The following is a 19,803-nucleotide window of genomic DNA, read 5'->3' on the forward strand; positions in this document are numbered from 1 at the left end:
GCCTTGCGATTAAAATCCGTCGAATAGTTTTTGTTTCTATAACGACAGACAGACAAAAATTTTATATATATAATTATTTTGGAAATATATTTCATGTACAGAATTTACCTCTCTACAGTTTTATTGTAAGTATAGATTTATAATAAATAGCATGCCGTTGTTAATACCGCGTACTTCCCATTCCCGTGGGAATACAATAAAATATAACCTTTGTTACTCATTGACAATGTAGCTTTCGGTTAGTGAAATATTTTTTAAAATCGGTCCATTAATTTTGAAGGATATTCGCAACTAACAAAGAAATGAAAAATCAAATCTCCGTATAATAATTAGTTTAGAAAAAAATCTGATGTAGAAAATGATTAGTTTCGCACAGCAAATTGGTAGTTAGGATCCGTTGGTGGTTACCGAGGTCATCGACCTGATGTTTCCGGTCTAGCGATGGCGCCGATTGTAATTAAACCTGTTAGCCGATTTGTTCCCACCACTCCCCCCAGACCAGGCTGGAGCATTTAATAGTCCTTCATTAGAACTATGTTCATCAACTATTATTTTTTTCTTACCGTTTAGAGTTTGATGACCTCTCTGGCAGTTGGTAGCGCTGTGAATCTCGACAGAAAGGTCCTGCGTTCGATACCCAGCACGGATCAGTTTAACATTTTATGTTTGAAAGAGGTTCCTTATTGGTCCTATTTCATTTTCATGAAAATCGGTTTAGTAATTTTGTGTTAAAATTAAAATAACGAAATTTCCCGTACAGTGGCGCTTTCGTTCACTATGCTAGGACACACTAAAATCAAATATCGTTTTAACAAAAAAAAATAACTGACTTCAAAATCACAAAAATAAACCAAAACGCGAAAAATAACGGATCAGAAGGAATTACACACGATGTTATTTTTCACTTTTTAGTTTATTTTTGTGATTCAATATCAATCGATTCAATTTTTTTGTTAAAAATATTTTTTTAAAGTATAAATAATAATAATATAATAGAAAAAAAAATAACCTTTTATTTACAATAAAAATTCCCATTTGGCACAACATTTATTATTCATATTTTAAACATCAATTTATACACCGTGAACAACACTAGAAGTTATTAATACATACTGCAAACACATTTATAATAAGTAATGTATCCGCGCACACGCAATAATATTGGCAATAAAGTAGGGTAAGTTCCAAAGTCGTAACCCGGATAGTACCTATTAGTATTATTTATTTAGGGATAAACTTAAAAACAAAAAAAAAAACCTTATTTTATTGACAATATTATTGCATGGATGCGAATAACGTCTCACACTAGAAAAGACTAGAGAAGTCAATTAATACGAATTGAGCATGAATTATGTACTGGCTGGATAATATCGCAGTAAGTTTACTAATTTGCCGTTCGCAGCTTGCTTTGAAAGCCGTAAATAATTGTTGACAGTAAAAATCCATCAAATTCAACATTTATCTACCTAACTACGTATTACTATAGTAAGCTCGTTATGAACTGTCTCGTCGGGCCATAAATGTCAATAGAAATAGGGTGTGCACCGGGGCCGTATCGCTAACCAGCTAACTTTTCACATGGTGTTACAAAATATTTTAAAAATACCGAAAACATACTATAGCGGAAAAACTTTATTGAGCTGAAGGAAATGGGGTACACGTATAAGTAAAAAGCCGTAAATATTACATGGAAGAAAATGGTATAGTTTGACACACAAAGGGCTTTTTAAGACACCTACGTAAAACCTTAAATATAGTTAAATTTCATAACTTTCTTAACTTGTAAAAATATATGAACAAAGTACGATTAAAAACGTACATACATTTATTTTATTGTGGTAAGTGTAAGAGTAAGGGAGATAGACATAGGGACATTATGTATGCTCCGGCGAGACCGTTTATAACGAGCTTACTATAACATTAATTTACTAACATTTACAAAATGTAGGATAGAAGCAGGCGTTACTTTGCGGAAGTTCATCATGATTATATGTATAATGATTTATTTATTTTGCTATCACCCGCGAAAAATCGGCGAACCCATGCGACAACGTCACCCAGGTCCGACAAAACACTCTCTACGTACGTTTCACCCCGAAACCGGAGCATCCTCAGGAGATGTTGACTCTACAACGTGCAATTGCAATTGCAATTCGGGGGTTATCACCAATGACTTCATTGGTAGTAAGGTACATTCGTACGATTATATCGTATCAAAGATAACTGAATCCAGCTTTGAGACACTATTAACTGACAACTGACAATACTATCAATTATTATTTTTACCAACATTAATTAAAAACATCGATATATTTTTAAATTTTCTTATGTGTCTACAATGTATTTGTTAATTACTTTCATAACTTTCAAAATTAATCAATTTGTATAAGCGTCAGTGTAAGCGAGGTAGACATAGGGACATACAATATTGTCCCTATGTCTATCTCGCTTACACTTACGGACCTTAATAACAAAGATCTCGACTACTCCCACAACAACAATTATTATTTTTACTAACATTGATTGAAAACATCGATTTTTTTTTCTTATACTAGAATGTTATTGTTTATACTTATTGATATTGTAATTTTCATAACTTTCAAAATAAACTAAACTGAATACATTTGAAAAATACTCGCCTTATTGATTTGTTTCACTTATCTATTTAAACACCAATTTAATACATTCTAACATTTTCATCTCTATTATACACCGCGCTACGTTATTCGTCTTAAACCAAAATCCCACATAATGTACCCAATGTCTATTATCCATCAGTGTTATTAAAAAAAAAAACAAAGTACAATTCTAGGAGTTACAATTGTAATAAACTTTCAAAAATCGATTATTTTAACACATCCTGTATTTTCAAACATCTACCTACCTCCTCGCCGCAGTCACGTCGGCAGCCCGTCGGTCCCTTTGGGCTTTGAGGTCATTCACTTTAACCTATTTCTTTAAATTAAATTTTATTTTATTTACGGGTGTTAACCCGTACTAGACCTGTGTCGATCGCGATTGATCGAATCTCTGATACCCGATCAGTACTTGTGCGTGAGCGAGTGACGCGGTCGTCAGCGCCTCAAATAATCTGCGAACGATTTTTGTTCACCACACTGAATTGGACTTGTAACAATTATCTAGATCGAATACTCGTCGGTCAGTCGTACAACATCAATCTACAGAATAGCAACCTAAAATCCGATCAGTTCGGAATTTTAACGGCCTTCGTGGCACAGTGGTGTGCGCGGTGGATTTACAAGACGGAGGTCCTGGGTTCGAACCTCGGTTGGGCCGATTGGTGTTTTGGTCCAGGCCTGGCTGGTGGGAGACTTCGATCGTGGCTCGTTACCGACAAAGACGTACCGCCAAGCCGTGGATTCAAATACTCCCCCTAATAAGTTAGTCCGTTTCCATTTCAGATTGCATAATCACTTACTACACTACCGTCAGGTAAAATTGTAGTCGATGGCTAACTTGTAACGAATAAAAAAAGGGTTCCGATTCATGTCCTACGGATGTTCAGTTTAAGACTCAAGTAACTACATACTTTAAGTCGAGTCGTAACGATACATATAACACGAAAGACCCGTGACCCGAATGATCGAATTATTAAGACCTAACCAATCACCTTGCGTTATAAGAAACGATCGAAAGATACATTTCTTACCTGTACCTATTTTTGGACATTGCCAACAATAGTTACGGGTTAGGCGGCGAGCGGCGTTATCAAAAAGGAAACCGCAAAAGACTAGGGCTTGCTATTTTTTAAAATATCGGATTCTCGATGTATCGATAATTTCAAAATAAATTTTTCGGCTAAATGAAAACTTTTAACAATTAAGTATTTATTAAACTTCACTATTTTTTATGTAACTAAATTGACAAGTAAATTAATACGATTAAACATGTTTAAAGTTTTGTCTGAGGGTAAAGTAGTGTATACTATCTGAATACATTACGTTTTACTTATTTCAGTGACATTTTCGATAAAATGCAATTAAATAAACTAAAATATGAAAAATAAATAAAGTAAAGTAGATTATGTTTGATAATGTTTTAGTTTAAATAATTTGCGAGGGATATAAAAAATTAAAACTTGTTAAAAATATCTAGTATCGATATCTACGTTTCAATGTCGAACTATCGATATATCGTCCATAAAAATATTAGTAATGAATACTTATCGCTATTAAGTGATAATGTCGATATTTTGATATATCGATGTTTTATTAACAGCCCTAGTAAAGACACTGCCGCCGATTAGGTGTATCAAAAATAGTAGGTATGTAGGTATTAAACAACAAAATTTCTGAAACTAGGTTAAAGTTCATTAACCTCTTCTTTCCAAACAGAATGAAACAGGATGTTCTGAAGTTTTTTCATCAATTTTAATTTTTTTTTTCGATAGCGTGTGAATGTGCTTCAGCTTATTTTTAATATTACTATAGAGTTTCTCGTAATGGATACATACATGTCGCGGCGGATTATAGACGCGGCCGGTAGCACGGTGTATTATTACATTCAAATTGTGTAGGTAACTGTGTAGCGCAATTTATTTTAATTTAACTTTTATTTTCTTAACCTGTGTTTAAACTTCTAACTTCTTTACAATATGTTTGATAGATTTAAATTCAGTAGGGTTATGTGAAGCTTATTTATTACGTTTACAATTTTATCATTGTCATTATAATAGGGGAGCCGCAGAGGGGATTTTTGCAGTTACTCGAGCGCGGCAGTTGAACATAAGAAACTTGCACGTTGTTGAGTACTACCAAGTATGAGCTCTTAATATTGATGGGTACGTTTATGCAACCAAAAAACAAAGTAACCTCAAAAATACTCATCCAGCACGTCAGATATGGAGATATGGTAGATTAGTTGATAGCTAAAAGGTGTGCATTTCGAAAATCTTACGATTTAACTATAACGTGGTGAAATGGGAATGTTACAAAGTTACAAAACAAAACCCTTCTATTTCAGTATGCGAGCCACAAGCAAGGGTAATTTTTTTCTATTTTGAAGGAAATAATCTCAAAAATAATAATACTATTTTATGATATTTCCAGTAAGCCGAAGTAATCAAAATTGCCTTTAAAGTCTGCAGTTTTTTTTCCACCGCTGAAAGCGAAAAAAGTATATAACCATATTTTCTATCATCTAACCTACCAAATCTAATCGGTCCCCATGACGCTTTATTAACTGCAAATTTAGCATCCCGGGCTCCCCTACTATTGGAATGAAAATATGGAAACGTCAGCATGAAGAATGAAGTTGTAAACACCAAAAGAATACGTCACTCTATTTGTAAAGGGGTTCTAAGTACTTTGTATGGGCGGTGAACACTAATTTGATTTTTTTTTCGAAAATGCTGTCGCAAGTTGAGTGTTGCGACCATTGTAAATTATATTTTTTTTATGATTTTTATTGATCATGAAAGAGTTAATAATTTGTTATCAAGAAAAAAAGTTGTATAATGTCGTTTAATGGTAAAAAATCCTCAACAGCTTTAAGAGGCTGGATAGCTTTTGAGATGCTTGACTTAGATGAAAATTATAACAAGGTAAAGGTAAAGGTACATTCTAGAATTAATGATAATTGTTAGTATAAATTTGTAATATCAACTTGCTATAGATATTTATACAAATATTTAAAGGCAAAGATAGGGCTTTGCCTTTAATATATATATTATGTAAAAATTCAGTCAATTTCTTATAAATTCAACTATAATACAGTTGACAAGTAACCCTAATGTTTATCCCAAAAGATACGAAGATGTTTTTAATTAGAAGTAATTTCCTTCCTACCTCATTTACATTATAAATAATTATTTCCTTCATAGACAATTTTCTTAGACTTATGCATAGCTAATATAAACGTAGGTTCTTTTTATTTTATTAACCACAAAGTTCTTCTCAATCTAAATACTATTGATTACAAAATTTATCACTAAAACTGAGAACTTTTTAGAAAGATTATTTATAATTTTGAGAGAATTCAAAAAAATAATAATCATCAAACGTAAAGGTTAATGCCCACTGGCCAATACACAGTCGGCCCCGGGAACCAAGGTATACCTCCTTATAAAAGTATATGGAGATGATAATAAAATGTACAAATAAGGATCTGGTTAAATAATTGACTTAAAAGTATGTTTCTTGAAGAACCACCAAAACGCAAAAAACTCTCATTCGTCATTTAATTTTCAGAAAGTGTGTTTCCTCGCAAATGTGTTATAAAATATATGTATCAGAAGTTCTGCTATTTATATTAATAATAAAATATAACAAATCAAGATTCATATGGTAATTTTACAAATTGAATTTGTATTTACATTTTAATTAAGTTATTATTTAACATTTAAGTTATTATTATTAAATGTATTAGATACATTTTTAACCATAAATTTCAGCGAATCACCTCGTATCTGCAAATTAAGAGGTTGTAATAGTAAAACCGCTGCCTAATCCTTTTTAGATGATTCAGTCTATGTCCAGTGTCCAAAAATGTCGAGTGTGCTAATGCTAGCCATTGAGCATCAAATAAGCTCATGATCTTGCAGCGCAAACGATTTCGGTAGCGATTGCTAGTACACATTGGCGTGCAGTTCATACATGCATTAAAGTCCTGCATACCCTAAAAATGTTTTCTTAATACTTTCAAATGCAGATTTTCCCAGTTTGGTATAATTTTTCTTACTAGTGCATACCCTGATCGACAACCTTATGCACGCCTAGTACACCACACGCGGTTCAAGTTTGCAATAACTTGCATGAGCTTATTTGGACACACATGTGTACAGTATGTGTTATGGATACTTACTAAAACATACACACATATAAAATATTATTTTATGTTAAGTCCATACATAACATAAAATAAATATAAATACATAATAACACATATAGTACTTATCAATAATAATATCTACATGCAAATGAAATTAAAGATTCGGTCTATCAAGCTTCATGAGATAAAGCCTAGTGAAAGATGGACAAACAACAGCATCTTAGTAGATAGGATCCTGTGGATATGGAACGGATTGTCTAAAACAGTTTTACCAATTTTGCCCCAGTTATGTGCAGCCGATGAAGCTTTCTTAAGGTAGTCAAGTAGATAGCTTCGTTACAAGTCATCCTCAGACACGAGTAGAGTTGTAGAGAAGTCAGCCGATCAAATCTCGATATCGCTTTGTACCTGAAACTGCTAATTTATAAGTAAACTAGCAAACACAAAAATCTATTAAAAATCTTTTATTGTAATTTGATGAAGATTCATCAAATACAGTTTTAGCTTCCTTACATTAAATGTGACATTTTTAATACATAAACTATAAACATATACGCACAAATAAGAATGATATTAGTAATTTTGCCCATACAAATCTAATGATCATTGTGACCTACAACTTCATTAAATCGTACCATTTTGTACGGGGCGTTTTTCAGGGATCCGTGGCAGTGCAAAACTGACCCTATAAATCCCTGTAGCTCCGAAAGTAATAATAACAGATATCCTGTTTCTTTTAGAAAACTGCCTATTAGCATACTCTTAATTTATATACAATTTACTGCTTGACTATTAGCATACTTTTAATTTACATACAATTTAAAAAACTGTCATCATCCCTATTGTAGCTTGTTCAAGTACAAGAAAAAAGTACAGCAGAGAATGGTATTCGCTATGCAAAAATGTATCTTTCATAAAACAAAGTTTAATAAGTACTAAATTAATATCATGTAAAGACAATAAAAATAATATTTGACATTTGTACCTATGCAGGACAAAGAAAAGAGTTCTTATTGAACACATATACTTAAAATGTTATTCAGATCGCATGATGACAGTGGCCTGTATGACGTTCATAATATGTACTATCATGAACTTGTAACAGTCGCCTGTATGATGTTCATAATACTATAATCGTCAAGAGTGAAACAAACTGTCACCCGCACCATCCTCCATGAAACAAACTGTAGTATAAGATCCAAATAAAATTTGGATTAACTACTACTAAGATCTACAAGAAACAGCCTTCACCCATCTGTTTAATGGATGAAATGAGTTTTATATATGTATCAAATTTAATCTAAGTTGAAAAATAATCTAAAAATGCCTAAAAATCTCCTGGCCAAACTATTAATCTGGCACAATATATTTTATTGACATACTAGATTCACAATCCTTTTCATCCAATAAGCAAATGGGTGAAGTTTTTTTCTAATTTAGATCTTCTGCTAATATCATTATCATAAAAAAAAAAATCGCTACTAATATCATAATTATTTATGCTCTTAGTTTATGTCATACATTATACACACATACTGTTGTTGATTTTAAATATTGATAAGATATAAACCTGCTACATTAATAATTCGCAAAGCATGTTATTTCATTTATTATAATAAAAGTTCTTGTAATACAACATTTAATGATTCATATTTCTATAATATGTGTTATAAGTACATAAAAATCTGCTCACCCAAACTGTAATCAAAAGGTATGGTCAGCTCTAACAAATTTGGTATATAGCCCAGGATATTGAGAAAGGTGGGGGTCTAGTAATACTAGGATGCCTCCACGCAGTTCATTATCTTCAGATTAAATGACCTTCAGGATTGGAAGCACAAGGGACTCCCATCGAGGACACACCGGTATAACACTCGTAATCAACTCGTGATCACTGATTTTGCTGAATATCATCAACAGAATTTCTTCTGGAAGTCTCTTTATGGGGGCTAAATCCATTATAGCAGTTTTCACACCCCTGTTTTAAAATAAATGATGCTTTTCTGATCCTGATTCCTGGATACATCACAAAGAATAATTAAAATTTATTGATTTCTAATGGGTAGGTAGATTATGGTTTATGTAGGGTCATGGTGCGGTAGGTACATATAAAAATAATTGTGCAATGTGCAAGGGGCGACCAACCAAAGAATATTTATTGACAGTCAGGAATGAAAATTGGGTCAAAGGTCAATGACACTGACACGGCTTCCGGCTTCCGAGTTCCATATCTATGGTTCCAAATTCCAACCCAATGATGTTAAGTGACGAATTTTTTTGTATCACATACAAATACTTTATTTTTAATTTACTTAATTAATGACTTCTGAAAACAAAAAATCGTACGTAGTTCACGACGCAATTTAATCAGCTGTAAGTGCGAAGAATATTTTTAATCAGCTGTATCAAATGTCAATGTCAAATTAGATTTTAACAAAACTTAAATTTTTCGAGGTTATGTATCTATTGTTATTAATTGTAAAATAAATATTAAATATACATTTGAATTGCGTACAATATTAATAAAATACTAATGTTAACGTTTAGTATACTCAAAAAATGCAAATACAAAGCGTCGGTGTATAAACTGTATAAGAATCTAAGTGTTGATGTTTCTCAGTCAAGAGTCAGACCTGCAGCCGAAAAATTATCAGGTACTTATGTCTATTTCAATTATGTTATTAAAGCTTTATTTAATTGGATATAAAACTAAGAACTAATACATAATCTTAAATACTAAGTAGGTACATTTCCAGAATAGTGTTGAATTTTATAGGTCCTTTGCTTGGACCACAACCAACTTTCCAAGGAAAGAACGTATTTTGCAGGCATCCAAGTAGTTTCAACAAAATTGCCATATTCTTTTACAATGTTATGCAAAATTATAAATTACTGAAGATGATAGTGTTATCAGATTATTTACAAAAATGAAAAATCCTAATTAATCAAAGAATGGAATGAAGTTATTTAAGTATAAAACTAAAAGACTGGGTGAGAAATGTGGACGTATAAAAAAAACATACGCTTCGACTTAAGAACCTTCAACTTTTTTTTTTGGGTCACTTAATAAAACAAAAATAACCATCAGTTTAACTTACTTACTGTCTTATCCACTTGGCAATAGACAGGTCACCTGGCCAAATGTATGCACAGAAGAAGAGACCTATAAGTACTGAAATGGGCTGGTCCAATAGTCACAAGAGCAACCCAGCAACTAAATGGCCAGATGAAATGCAGGCAACAGCAACATAATATTTCTTTCTTACAAGTATTCTCAGTAAAAATTCTCAACCCAGACTGGATGTTGGTGCTTTTTACACTCTGTGCCTCATTCTCGTCATTATCTGATTGACTATCAAGTCATTATTTATACCATTATTTATACCCTACAAGTTGCTAAGCTTTATAATTCTTCATATGGAGAAATAACTAGCCCTGTAGTGGGCTGTTACAATAGGGCATAATAATGAAATACCTGGATGACCAAGCTTTGCTCTGTATTATTTTTGGTATGTCTTCTATAAACCTTATCCAGTTCAATCTAATCAAAACCTTCTGAATACTTATAATAATAATAATAAAAGCCTTTATTCAGAGTTCGTATATACATTCTGTTTGTCCCCTAGGACAAAGGCCTCCTCCAAACTTTTCCACAACTCCCTATCCCTTGCAGATTTTGCCCAGTTGCCTCCTGCCACCTGTCTTATTTCGTCCGCCCATCATGACCTGTGTACCATTGCATGACCGTTTTGCTCCATTTTTTTTTTACTCTGCCTGCCCACTCTATTTTAGTCTATATATATAATAATTTTACTTTATCTGAGAGTTTTATATTCTGAATACTTAATTTAATTAAAATCTTTGGATTTTTGGAAGGTATGAAATATGAATCACTGGGTTTTTATAGGCTGTGCCTTGACAATTTCACCATCTTACACAAAATAAAATGTTTTGCATTGCAGGTGACACAAGTTATATAGAAATCTTACCATCATGGGCTCCCAATGAAGAGGCTGACTTGCGCACCATCATCCTGCACCACATGCACATCCTGCCTAACTTTGTCAGTGAAGAAGAAGAGGCTGCCTTGCTCGCTGAGGTGGAGCCTCAGTTGAAGAAGATGAGATACGAGTATGACCATTGGGACAATGTAATTTGAACTAAATCTATATGTATAAAAATGAATCCATATATCCCTTGGTCACGCGTGACAGCTGGACCAATTTCACTATTTTTTGTTTTGATGTGTTTGTTAGACAGAAAAATTTTAAAAAATTGCGCGGAAGATTAAAAAAAGGGGTAGGGGTAAGGTCATCGTAAGGTCATGGAAAACACAAAATTCAAATCCAATCCTCGTGATATGAAACCACATAGATATCAAACACATTTATTATATGATTTATTTTTCCCTTCCCCTCCAAATAGTTCTTCTTCTTTTCTGGGCCTTTTCCACACTTGGTCTCTAAAGTTGGCTGTTGTGCATAGGTCCATTATAGGTCCATTAGGTGTAAAGACTTGGAATGAGTAGAACAATAATTTATAATACCCCCATAGGCAGGTTTAGTTGTTGTTGTTGAAGCACCATTTACATGAAACTTTTTTTTTTCAACAATTTTCATGACACTATTGAGTTATTAACTCTTAAACATTTTGTTTCTACAGGCAATTGAAGGTTACCGTGAAACGGAACGCGGCAAATGGAACAACCAAAACGAGGCTGTTTTATCCCGAGTGAAGGAAATGGCGTTTGCACCTAAAGCAGAGCTGTTGCCCTACGTTCATGTACTTGATTTGGCTGCGGGTGGACATATCAAGCCTCATGTGGATGCTGTTAGGGTGAGTTGGTACAGTCTCAGTTACCAGCATGCATTGGCAGGCATTGCATGGGTTCCTGAAGATAAAATGTACCAGTGACGTAACTGGAATCTATGTTGCTTGGCATAAATGCAGTAGACTAAAAAAAACCCAAAAGCGTAACTGCGGCTTAAATGGATCAGTACAGCTGCAAGTTAATGTGGTTTGGTGTAAAAAATAACGAGTAGCGTAACTGCAGCGTTTAATTCTAAATGGGCAAAGCATACCGCCAGTGCAAGTTTGGAACCTACCCAAAAACAGAGTTGCAAATATGATGAAATGTCACTAAAATAAGTATATAAAAAAATACATTTTTTTTTTACTTTTACACTACAATATTTTGAGCTTGCGGCGTCCCTTATCGTAAATATTGTAAACGAACAAACTTTAAATTAAAAATCTCTCTATATACCAAGAGCAATAAAGTTTTGTCGTCGCGTCAGTTTGCAATAGTCGAAGAAATAAAACTATGTTCTTTCACAGTTCTGTGGTGACACAATAGCAGGCCTGTGCCTGGCGTCCAGCGCCGTCATGAGGCTGACGCACGAGAAGAAGCCTCACGTGGCTTTGGACGCATTGCTGGAGCGACGGTGCCTGTACATCATGAGGTGACAATTGACATACAAAATATAATGATAGTGTCTAATGTGAATGGTAATAAATAAACTCTCACTATCAGATGTTCACCCTGTCGGCCGCAACTTTGGTACAGCAAGGTTCTAGAGTTAGGCAGAGATCATCCCACCGTATTGGATGTCCACGTTATCTGGTACCTTACACAAGTAACACAATTGCTCCTCCATTTTTCAGTCATTTATCAAAACAAAACAAATATAAAATGCAAATGAACAAACATGTACAAGTATACATTCATAGATATATACAGGATCTTAGGGAGTATTTCCCATAACTTCAAGGTGTTGACAAGACCACTTATTTAGGTGTTCGAGCCTTCAGCTTGATCCACTTACGAGATTACCCTCCAAATTTTGCCCGTTTGCAGTGTTCCTACCCTACATTTCATTGGGTAAATGAGGTTTTGACATAACATCACGCCGTCATCCGCCGGCATGTCGCTTGACATTTGTCAATGTCAATCAGTACGTCTTCAAATTTTGTTAAGTGAGCAGTGTTAAATGTGAATATTAATAAATAGTGATAGTGCACAGTGAAATTTGTTGGAGAATATTTTTGTCAACGGTCTAGTTAGATGAGAGATTATTCTCAATTCTAAGCGAATACCCGCTCTCCGGACGGTAGACTCGCTGGATAGACCTAGTTACCAAATGAAGACAGTAACGAAAAAATCGTAGCCATCTTGTACGACCGATGTGTATTGTTCGCTGTCGAGTGTCCACGTGACTCCCGACAAGCTTTTTCATCTTAGCGAATGCCCGCTCTTCGGACGGCAGACTTGCTATGTAGATCTATACTGAATGAGAGTTTTTCTCTTTTTCATCTTAGCGAATGCCCGCTCTTCGGACGGCAGACTCGCTGTATAGTCCTACTGAATGATGAGCAGATGACGTCCCACCTGGGACGTCGTCTGAGACGTCGGCTGAGACGTCGGCTGCTCAGACTACGGCTGAGACGTCGGCCGAGATATCGGCTGCGCAGACGTCAGCTGAGACGTCGGCTGCTCAGACGTCGGCTGAGACGTCGGCCGAGATGTCGGCTGCGCAGACGTCAGCTGAGACGTCGGCTGCTCAGACGTCGGCTGAGACGTCAGCCGAGATGTCGGCTGAGACGTCGGCTGCTCAGACGTCGGCTGAGACGTCGGCTGCTCGGACGTCGGCTGTGCAGACGTCGGGTGTACAGACGTCGGCTGTGCAGACGTCGGCTGAGACGTCGGCTGTGCAGACGTCGGCTGAGACGTCGGCTGTGCAGACGTCGGCCGCAAAGACGTCGGCTGCTCAGACGTTGGCTGAGGTGTCGTTTAATGGGACTTCATCTGAGATGTCGGCTGACGTGTTGTCTGAGAGCCGACGTCTGATCAGCCGACGTCTCAGCCGACGTCGGCTGATCAGACGTCGGCTGAGACGTCGGCTGCTCAGACGTCGGCTGTGACGTCGGCTGTACAGACGTCGGCTGTGCAGACGTCGGGTGTACAGACGTCGGCTGTGCAGACGTCGGCTGAGACGTCGGCAGTGCAGACGTCGGCTGAGACGTCGGCTGTGCAGACGTCGGCCGCAAAGACGTCGGCTGCTCAGACGTTGGCTGAGGTGTCGTTTAATGGGACTTCATCTGAGATGTCGGCTGACGTGTTGTCTGAGATGTCGGCTGATTCGCTGATTGAGACGTTGTCTAAAATATCGGCTGACTCGTCGTCTGGGATGTTGACCAACGCGTCGCCTGGAATGTCGGCTGCACGGCTGATTCGCTAACTGAGACGTCATCTGAGTTGTCCGTCGATGCTTTGGCTGAGACGGCCGGCGTTTACGATGCCTATTTGTCAGCTATTTGCTATTTGCTTGTCCTTTAAGTGACCTCTGACAGCTGCCTTGTCGGCTGCGCGCCTGAAGTCTAAGGCGCGTATTTGGGTACTTTTCAATTACCAGGGTCCCTGAACGTCAGTAATCAGCTTAATGACGATCTTTATAGATCATGGAATACATAACGTATGTAAACTCAAGTTGATTGGGAGTCTTTAAGAAAGTTATAAATGCTTGATGAATTTTTATTATCAATATTGAAGCTCCTTGGTAACACATCAAACCTGGATGTGTTCGAAGAAAAGATTTCAGTGGAATATGAAAATTACGCGTTTACTGCGTTTCACTATACCTACTCTCCATCTACCGCATGTTTATAGTGTCTAAAGCTCGCATGGGCTTAGAGAACGCAAAAGCATTTATCATTTGAAGCTCCTGATTTATTTCCTACTTTCAACAATGAAACAAATCTTTCTGATCGATGCATACGATAATAGGTTCTTTAAAACGGATGTTCTTTGTCCTTACTGCCCTTCCTCTATTTTGAGAGGCTTTGTATATTTTAAGAGATCCAGTTGATGGCCTTCCTTATGGACGAAGTTGCCTCGTCTTGACTGTATCGGAAGAAAAATTTACTTTGCACAGAAAGTTTATTGAAGCAACGTAATAAAATCTTAGAACCAAGCATCATACAATGTTATTAGAGTATATAAATACTGAATGTTGTTGGATTGCTCCCGTTCAGTTAGAAGATTATCTTAGCAAGACAAGCAAGACCAGGAAACTAATCTTTTTATTTTGATAAATACTTTATCTTAAAGCAAAATGGGACATGCAGTAAAAATTCCTAGCCAAGCAAGGATATCATTCCCAGAAGCTTCGCGAATATTCGAATATACAACAACAGTCCAGTCTTCACTTGACTGAAGATAATACTAAATAGTGCATTAGCAGAGATGACCCCGCGTTCACAGACAATCACTTCATAATGCAGTGACAGTGACAGTAAATGTTGCACTTCAGATACTCGTGATACATGACTGCACTTTAGATACAAAAAGGGTGGAAATCATACAATGCCTGAGACTTATATATAAAGCCTCAAATAAGAGATTCCACAATCTTTTGCAATGTATTTCACTGTACAACACCCATTTAGCCACCGAAAGTCAACTGGCTTTATCATATTAAAATGCAAGATGCAATAAATAAATATTTTCCGGTATGGGTTAGTCATTATTGGCTAGATACTTGGCTCACACATAAAGGCTCGGGTTCGATTCCCGGTACCAGACCCAATTAAAACAGGTCACTCCATAGAAGCTCTGGCTCGAGAAAATGTCCACGAACTGAATATGAGAAGGAAAAATAAATAAATTATATTTGAAGTCAGAAAAGATCTTAGTGTTCAAAATATTCATGCACTTAATTAATTAGTGCCTGGATCTAAAATTACACTTTGTTTGAATTTCTTCTCTAAGTTTGTCAATCTGTCATATATGATAGATTTAAAATTAATCTATGGAAATTTTTTCATATAATACATATATTGTGGGGAAATTAAGAGAGTTAGGAACGAATAAATATTTCCTTCTCCTTCAAGGGGAAAATATGGCCGTATTAATTAATTACTCTTGCCCACAAAAGCTTATTTGATTTGCCGATACAATCATTCCGTCGCTTTATATATCTTGAATGTACAGGCAAAGGTATCACAAGCCACATCTTTCCCTGCCTCATAGACGGTTTCTGTTCTTAAACTTTTGAAAAATGTCTACTTTGTAGAATAATAACTCTGTATAGATTTGTTAATGGATATATATTTAGCTAAGTAATTCAGATTTCATCCTACTTATACTTAGTTACTTTACTTATAGATGATATTCTTTTTAACAACGATTCAAGCATACTGCCTCTATTCATCATATAGGTGGTAGATACAGCTACCCAATATTGGGTGGTATCTATATAAACTATCGAAAATTCAATCTCATGTCAACACAAATAGGAAAATCGCCTGTATGTCGCCAAAGACAGTAAAAAAGAACAGTCAAGAAATGCTACTTACTCATAAAGAAATTTCGCTGGTGGGCATGGTGGCTTGCAACTGTTATAGCAGTGTATAATATTTATAAATTATGCGTGCTCCTCGCCTCATTCAGTATACATTATACAATATATCTACATACGTATTAGAGAAGACCATCTACTTGAAATTTTATAACATCAGATGCAGTAGGATTCAGTAGAGAACTATAAGAAACTTAATATTCATAAACAGTTTCTAAAATGAACGGCAACATGTTTGATACAAGCTTAAAGAGATATTATGGATTGTATTGGATTTTCTATGAGAGAGAGAGTGAGAAAAGACCTTAGATAGAAAAAACTGTATGCAATATTTCAAGAAGATAACAAATATATAAATCTATACCTCTTTGCATTAAGCAGTAAATTCTAGATTTAGCTAACCAACTTCAAATATACCTAAGCCAGGTACTTTTCTGGGATTATAGACGGGTCTATACCGATTATTAGAATTGCTAGATTAAATTCTAAAGTTACGAAGCTCTTCAGACAACATTCAAGGTGATGGAAAAACCAGAAGTAGACTTGTTTACCAGTACAAGGGCAGTGATCTAACCAATCTAAAATATGATTGCTTTTCTAGTATTGCCCATTCGTCGACGTCTTCAGCAAAGACTTAAACTAAAGGCTGTGGTGGCCCTAGCTTATTTCCATCTTCAACGCTAGTACCTTCAATTCGAGACATCTTAATCACTGCTTGAGAACCTATCTTCTGGTAGCTCCAGATAGGAGAGAAAGTTTATGATATTCCTCTTCTCCAGGTCTCCATTGTACCAGAGAACCAAGAGCCAACCATTTACAATTAACAATCTAACATTTCTTTCGCGAGTACCAACAGGTCACATTCAGTAACATATTGTATGTGCTTGCTGTACTACTAAGGTCCTTGTCAACAGAGGACAGAATATTTTAGAAACAGCTTGGCGTAAATTCACAATTAATACGTGTAATCAAGCCTGGATATGTTGGAATGGGTTAACAGTTAGATCCTACTTCGGTAGGACTTCATTTTAGCAAATACTTAATAAATAAATCAGAACTCGTACTCAGAACTATTGATCTTTAGAAATCCTTAGTCAAATAGGTTTATAAACCCAAAAACTATCGAGTAGATAATTACCTAGGTACTTGATCAACCTAAAGTTAGACTAGCATTGAAACCAATTTTAAAACCTAAACCTCTAACATGGTTGGTCACCTATGAGTCTATTTAAATACTCAACTGATAGCTTATTTTAAGTAGCATGTCATGACTCCTTGTTTTTATCTTGAGTGGAGAGTTCATGTTTTGACTATACACAGTACGGTTCTGACAAAATACAGATCAAACATTGGTTTGGTTAACTTTATGTAGTCAGAGGGCTATATCTATTAGTACAAACTGATATTACAAATTTGTTATATTTGGGTAAAGAAATTATTGGACATGTCAATGAATCTGGTTTGTTTGTTATGTCTAGCAGAAGACAAAGATTAAAGTAGCTGCTCGCAGTCATTTCGGTATAACTGCGAAGCTTATTGAAATTAGCACGTTTTCAGCTTTCTCAGATAATTTTAAAAGCATCTGTAAATACAGATTTAATAAAATACAATAGAAATTTAAAGTAGGTAGTCAATATATCTACGCTGTCTTGAAGAAGTTCCTCAGATGTTTTGAGGTTTACTTTACTACTTTACAGCATTAAGTGCAGCATATTTACACCAATTTAAATGAATATATGGGTTGTATAGGTTTTGTTTTTACCATTAAATAAAATATCAATTAATAAAAATATGTGTGTTACTTTTGGGTGAAATCTACATTAATAGCTGTGATTAATTAAATGACAATAATTTTAATATCAATTAAATTTGATATCTAGTTAATTACTTCAGAGATGAGAAAAAATATTTTGTCTCTATGATAATCACTGATAATATACTGATTTATATACTGATAATTTAAACGTCGTTGATCATTAATTTACATGAATAATGATTATCATTTCTTTTAATATCATAAAAATGGTCATCACAGTACGCCTTGCCATCGCCGGCAGAATATAAACACATCTCGTAAGTGGATCAAGCTGAAGGCTCGAACACCTAAATATAACCGTTTTCCCCCCAAATGGCAGAAAACGATTATTTAGGTTTCAGCCGAAGCTTGATCCACTAAAATTTCATGCCTTGCCGGCTTACGAGAGTACTGATTGACATTGACAAAGGTCAAGCGACATGCCGGCGGATGACGGCGTGATGTTATGTCAAAACCTCATTTACCCAATGAAATGTAGGGTAGGAACACTGCAAACGGGCAAAATTTGGAGGGTAATCTCGTAAGTGGATCAAGCTTCGGCTGAAACCTAAATAATCGTTTTCTGCCCTTTGGGGGGAAAACGGTTATATTTGTTTATTAAAAAAAAATTGTTAAAAAAAATTACATAAAGTAATTCAAAGTGTGTTACATACACATTTATCTCTCTTTCACATCTCACACCTTATCTATCTACGTCTACGTACGTACAAACTACGTCATTTTATATAAGGATGCGTTTAAGGGACATATTTTAAGATCTATTTACAAAAGAAATATTATTTACTCCGATAATATTCATTTTAGAACACATGCTCCTTGAGCATTTTGAATTAATTTTTGTTATTGAATATAACCCTAGAACTACGGTAAATGCTCCCGAGCACCTTTAATGAATGTAATTTATTTAAACAGCAGTTTTAATGAATGTAACTTGTTTAAACAGCAGTTTTAACGAATGTAACTTGTTTAAACAGCAGTTTTAATGAATGTAACTTGTTTAAACAGCAGTTTTAATGAATGTAACTTATTTAACAGCGGAGTGGCGCGATACGACTTTTCGCACGCGGTGCTGGGCGGCGAGCATAGTGTATGGAGAGGAGACCGGCTGCCCAGACGACGGAGAGTGGCCATCATATGTCGCGAGCAGCCCAAAGCGGAGCATAGACAATAGTATTACACCAATTCGGATAGTTAGGGAATTATTGTACTAGTCTGGCAAGATCGTTGATGACACTCCCATGGTATGAGGGCGACGGGGGGAAAGACTGCGTGGGTGTGAAATCGTGCGGGGAAGTGAGGTGCATCAGTCGTGGGGTTTTCATTCATCGCTACACGCCCCCGGCCCGCGCGGACCATCGGGAGTGTTACGAACGAAGTTGCAAAGCAATAATCACCAATGGGACTGTTGGTGTATACCCAACCAGAGTCATAGATTTGTTGGGCATACATCTACAAAAACGTGGATACATAAAGTTTCTAGTTTAACGTGTAAATAGTAAAATAAAAATACTGATTTATCGAAATAAAATCCTCCTCCCTCCTATAGGCAGTATTGGTTTTGTTATATAAATAAAATATTTATTGTTGTTGACAAAATGGTTGTTTTATTAGATTGTAATTTAAAATTGACTATTTAACTGGAACTGCATTGAAACACAGACAATTTTGGCAAGGTAGCTAGACTGGTACTCTATTAGTGGCTCTGTAGTTCACATGAACGGTAAATTGATCATACTACTAGGCATACTAGGCGTAGGTTCGAATCCGGACTGGGGCATACACCTCCAACTTTTCAGTTATGTGCATTTTAAGAAGTCAAATATCTCAAACAGTGAAGGATAA

At 35.6% G+C, this 19,803-nt stretch overlaps 1 protein-coding gene and 1 long non-coding RNA gene across 2 annotated transcripts; one reads left to right on the top strand and one right to left on the bottom strand.

The window, feature by feature from the left end:
• Positions 1–1,034: 1,034 nt before the first annotated feature.
• Positions 1,035–8,985, bottom strand: LOC128198334 (uncharacterized). Its single transcript, XR_008251057.1, has 2 exons — positions 8,483–8,985; positions 1,035–7,203 (listed from the first exon to the last, which is right to left on the bottom strand). It is a non-coding gene; the product is annotated as an uncharacterized LOC128198334 (long non-coding RNA).
• Positions 8,986–9,196: 211 nt separating this feature from the next.
• LOC112048618 (alpha-ketoglutarate-dependent dioxygenase alkB homolog 7, mitochondrial) lies at positions 9,197–19,557 on the top strand. The gene is made up of 5 exons (XM_024086226.2): positions 9,197–9,443; positions 10,752–10,939; positions 11,452–11,625; positions 12,127–12,251; positions 18,997–19,557. The coding sequence occupies exons 1-5, from the start codon at positions 9,323–9,325 to the stop codon at positions 19,130–19,132; spliced, it is 744 nt and encodes a 247-aa protein (XP_023941994.2). The 5' UTR covers positions 9,197–9,322; the 3' UTR covers positions 19,133–19,557.
• The last annotated feature ends 246 nt before the right edge of the window (positions 19,558–19,803 follow it).

The sequence above is a fragment of the Bicyclus anynana genome, chromosome 8 (assembly GCF_947172395.1).
Source record: "Bicyclus anynana chromosome 8, ilBicAnyn1.1, whole genome shotgun sequence".
NCBI lineage: Eukaryota > Metazoa > Arthropoda > Insecta > Lepidoptera > Nymphalidae > Bicyclus > Bicyclus anynana.

Coding starts and splice junctions, on each gene's coding strand:
- LOC112048618 (XM_024086226.2), top strand. CDS start 9,323: ATGTTAACGTTTAGTATACTCAAAAAATGCAAATACAAAGCGTCGGTG. Junction 9,444..10,751: donor TGCAGCCGAAAAATTATCAG/GTACTTATGTCT, acceptor TTTGCATTGCAG/GTGACACAAGTTATATAGAA. Junction 12,252..18,996: donor CGGTGCCTGTACATCATGAG/GTGACAATTGAC, acceptor CTTATTTAACAG/CGGAGTGGCGCGATACGACT.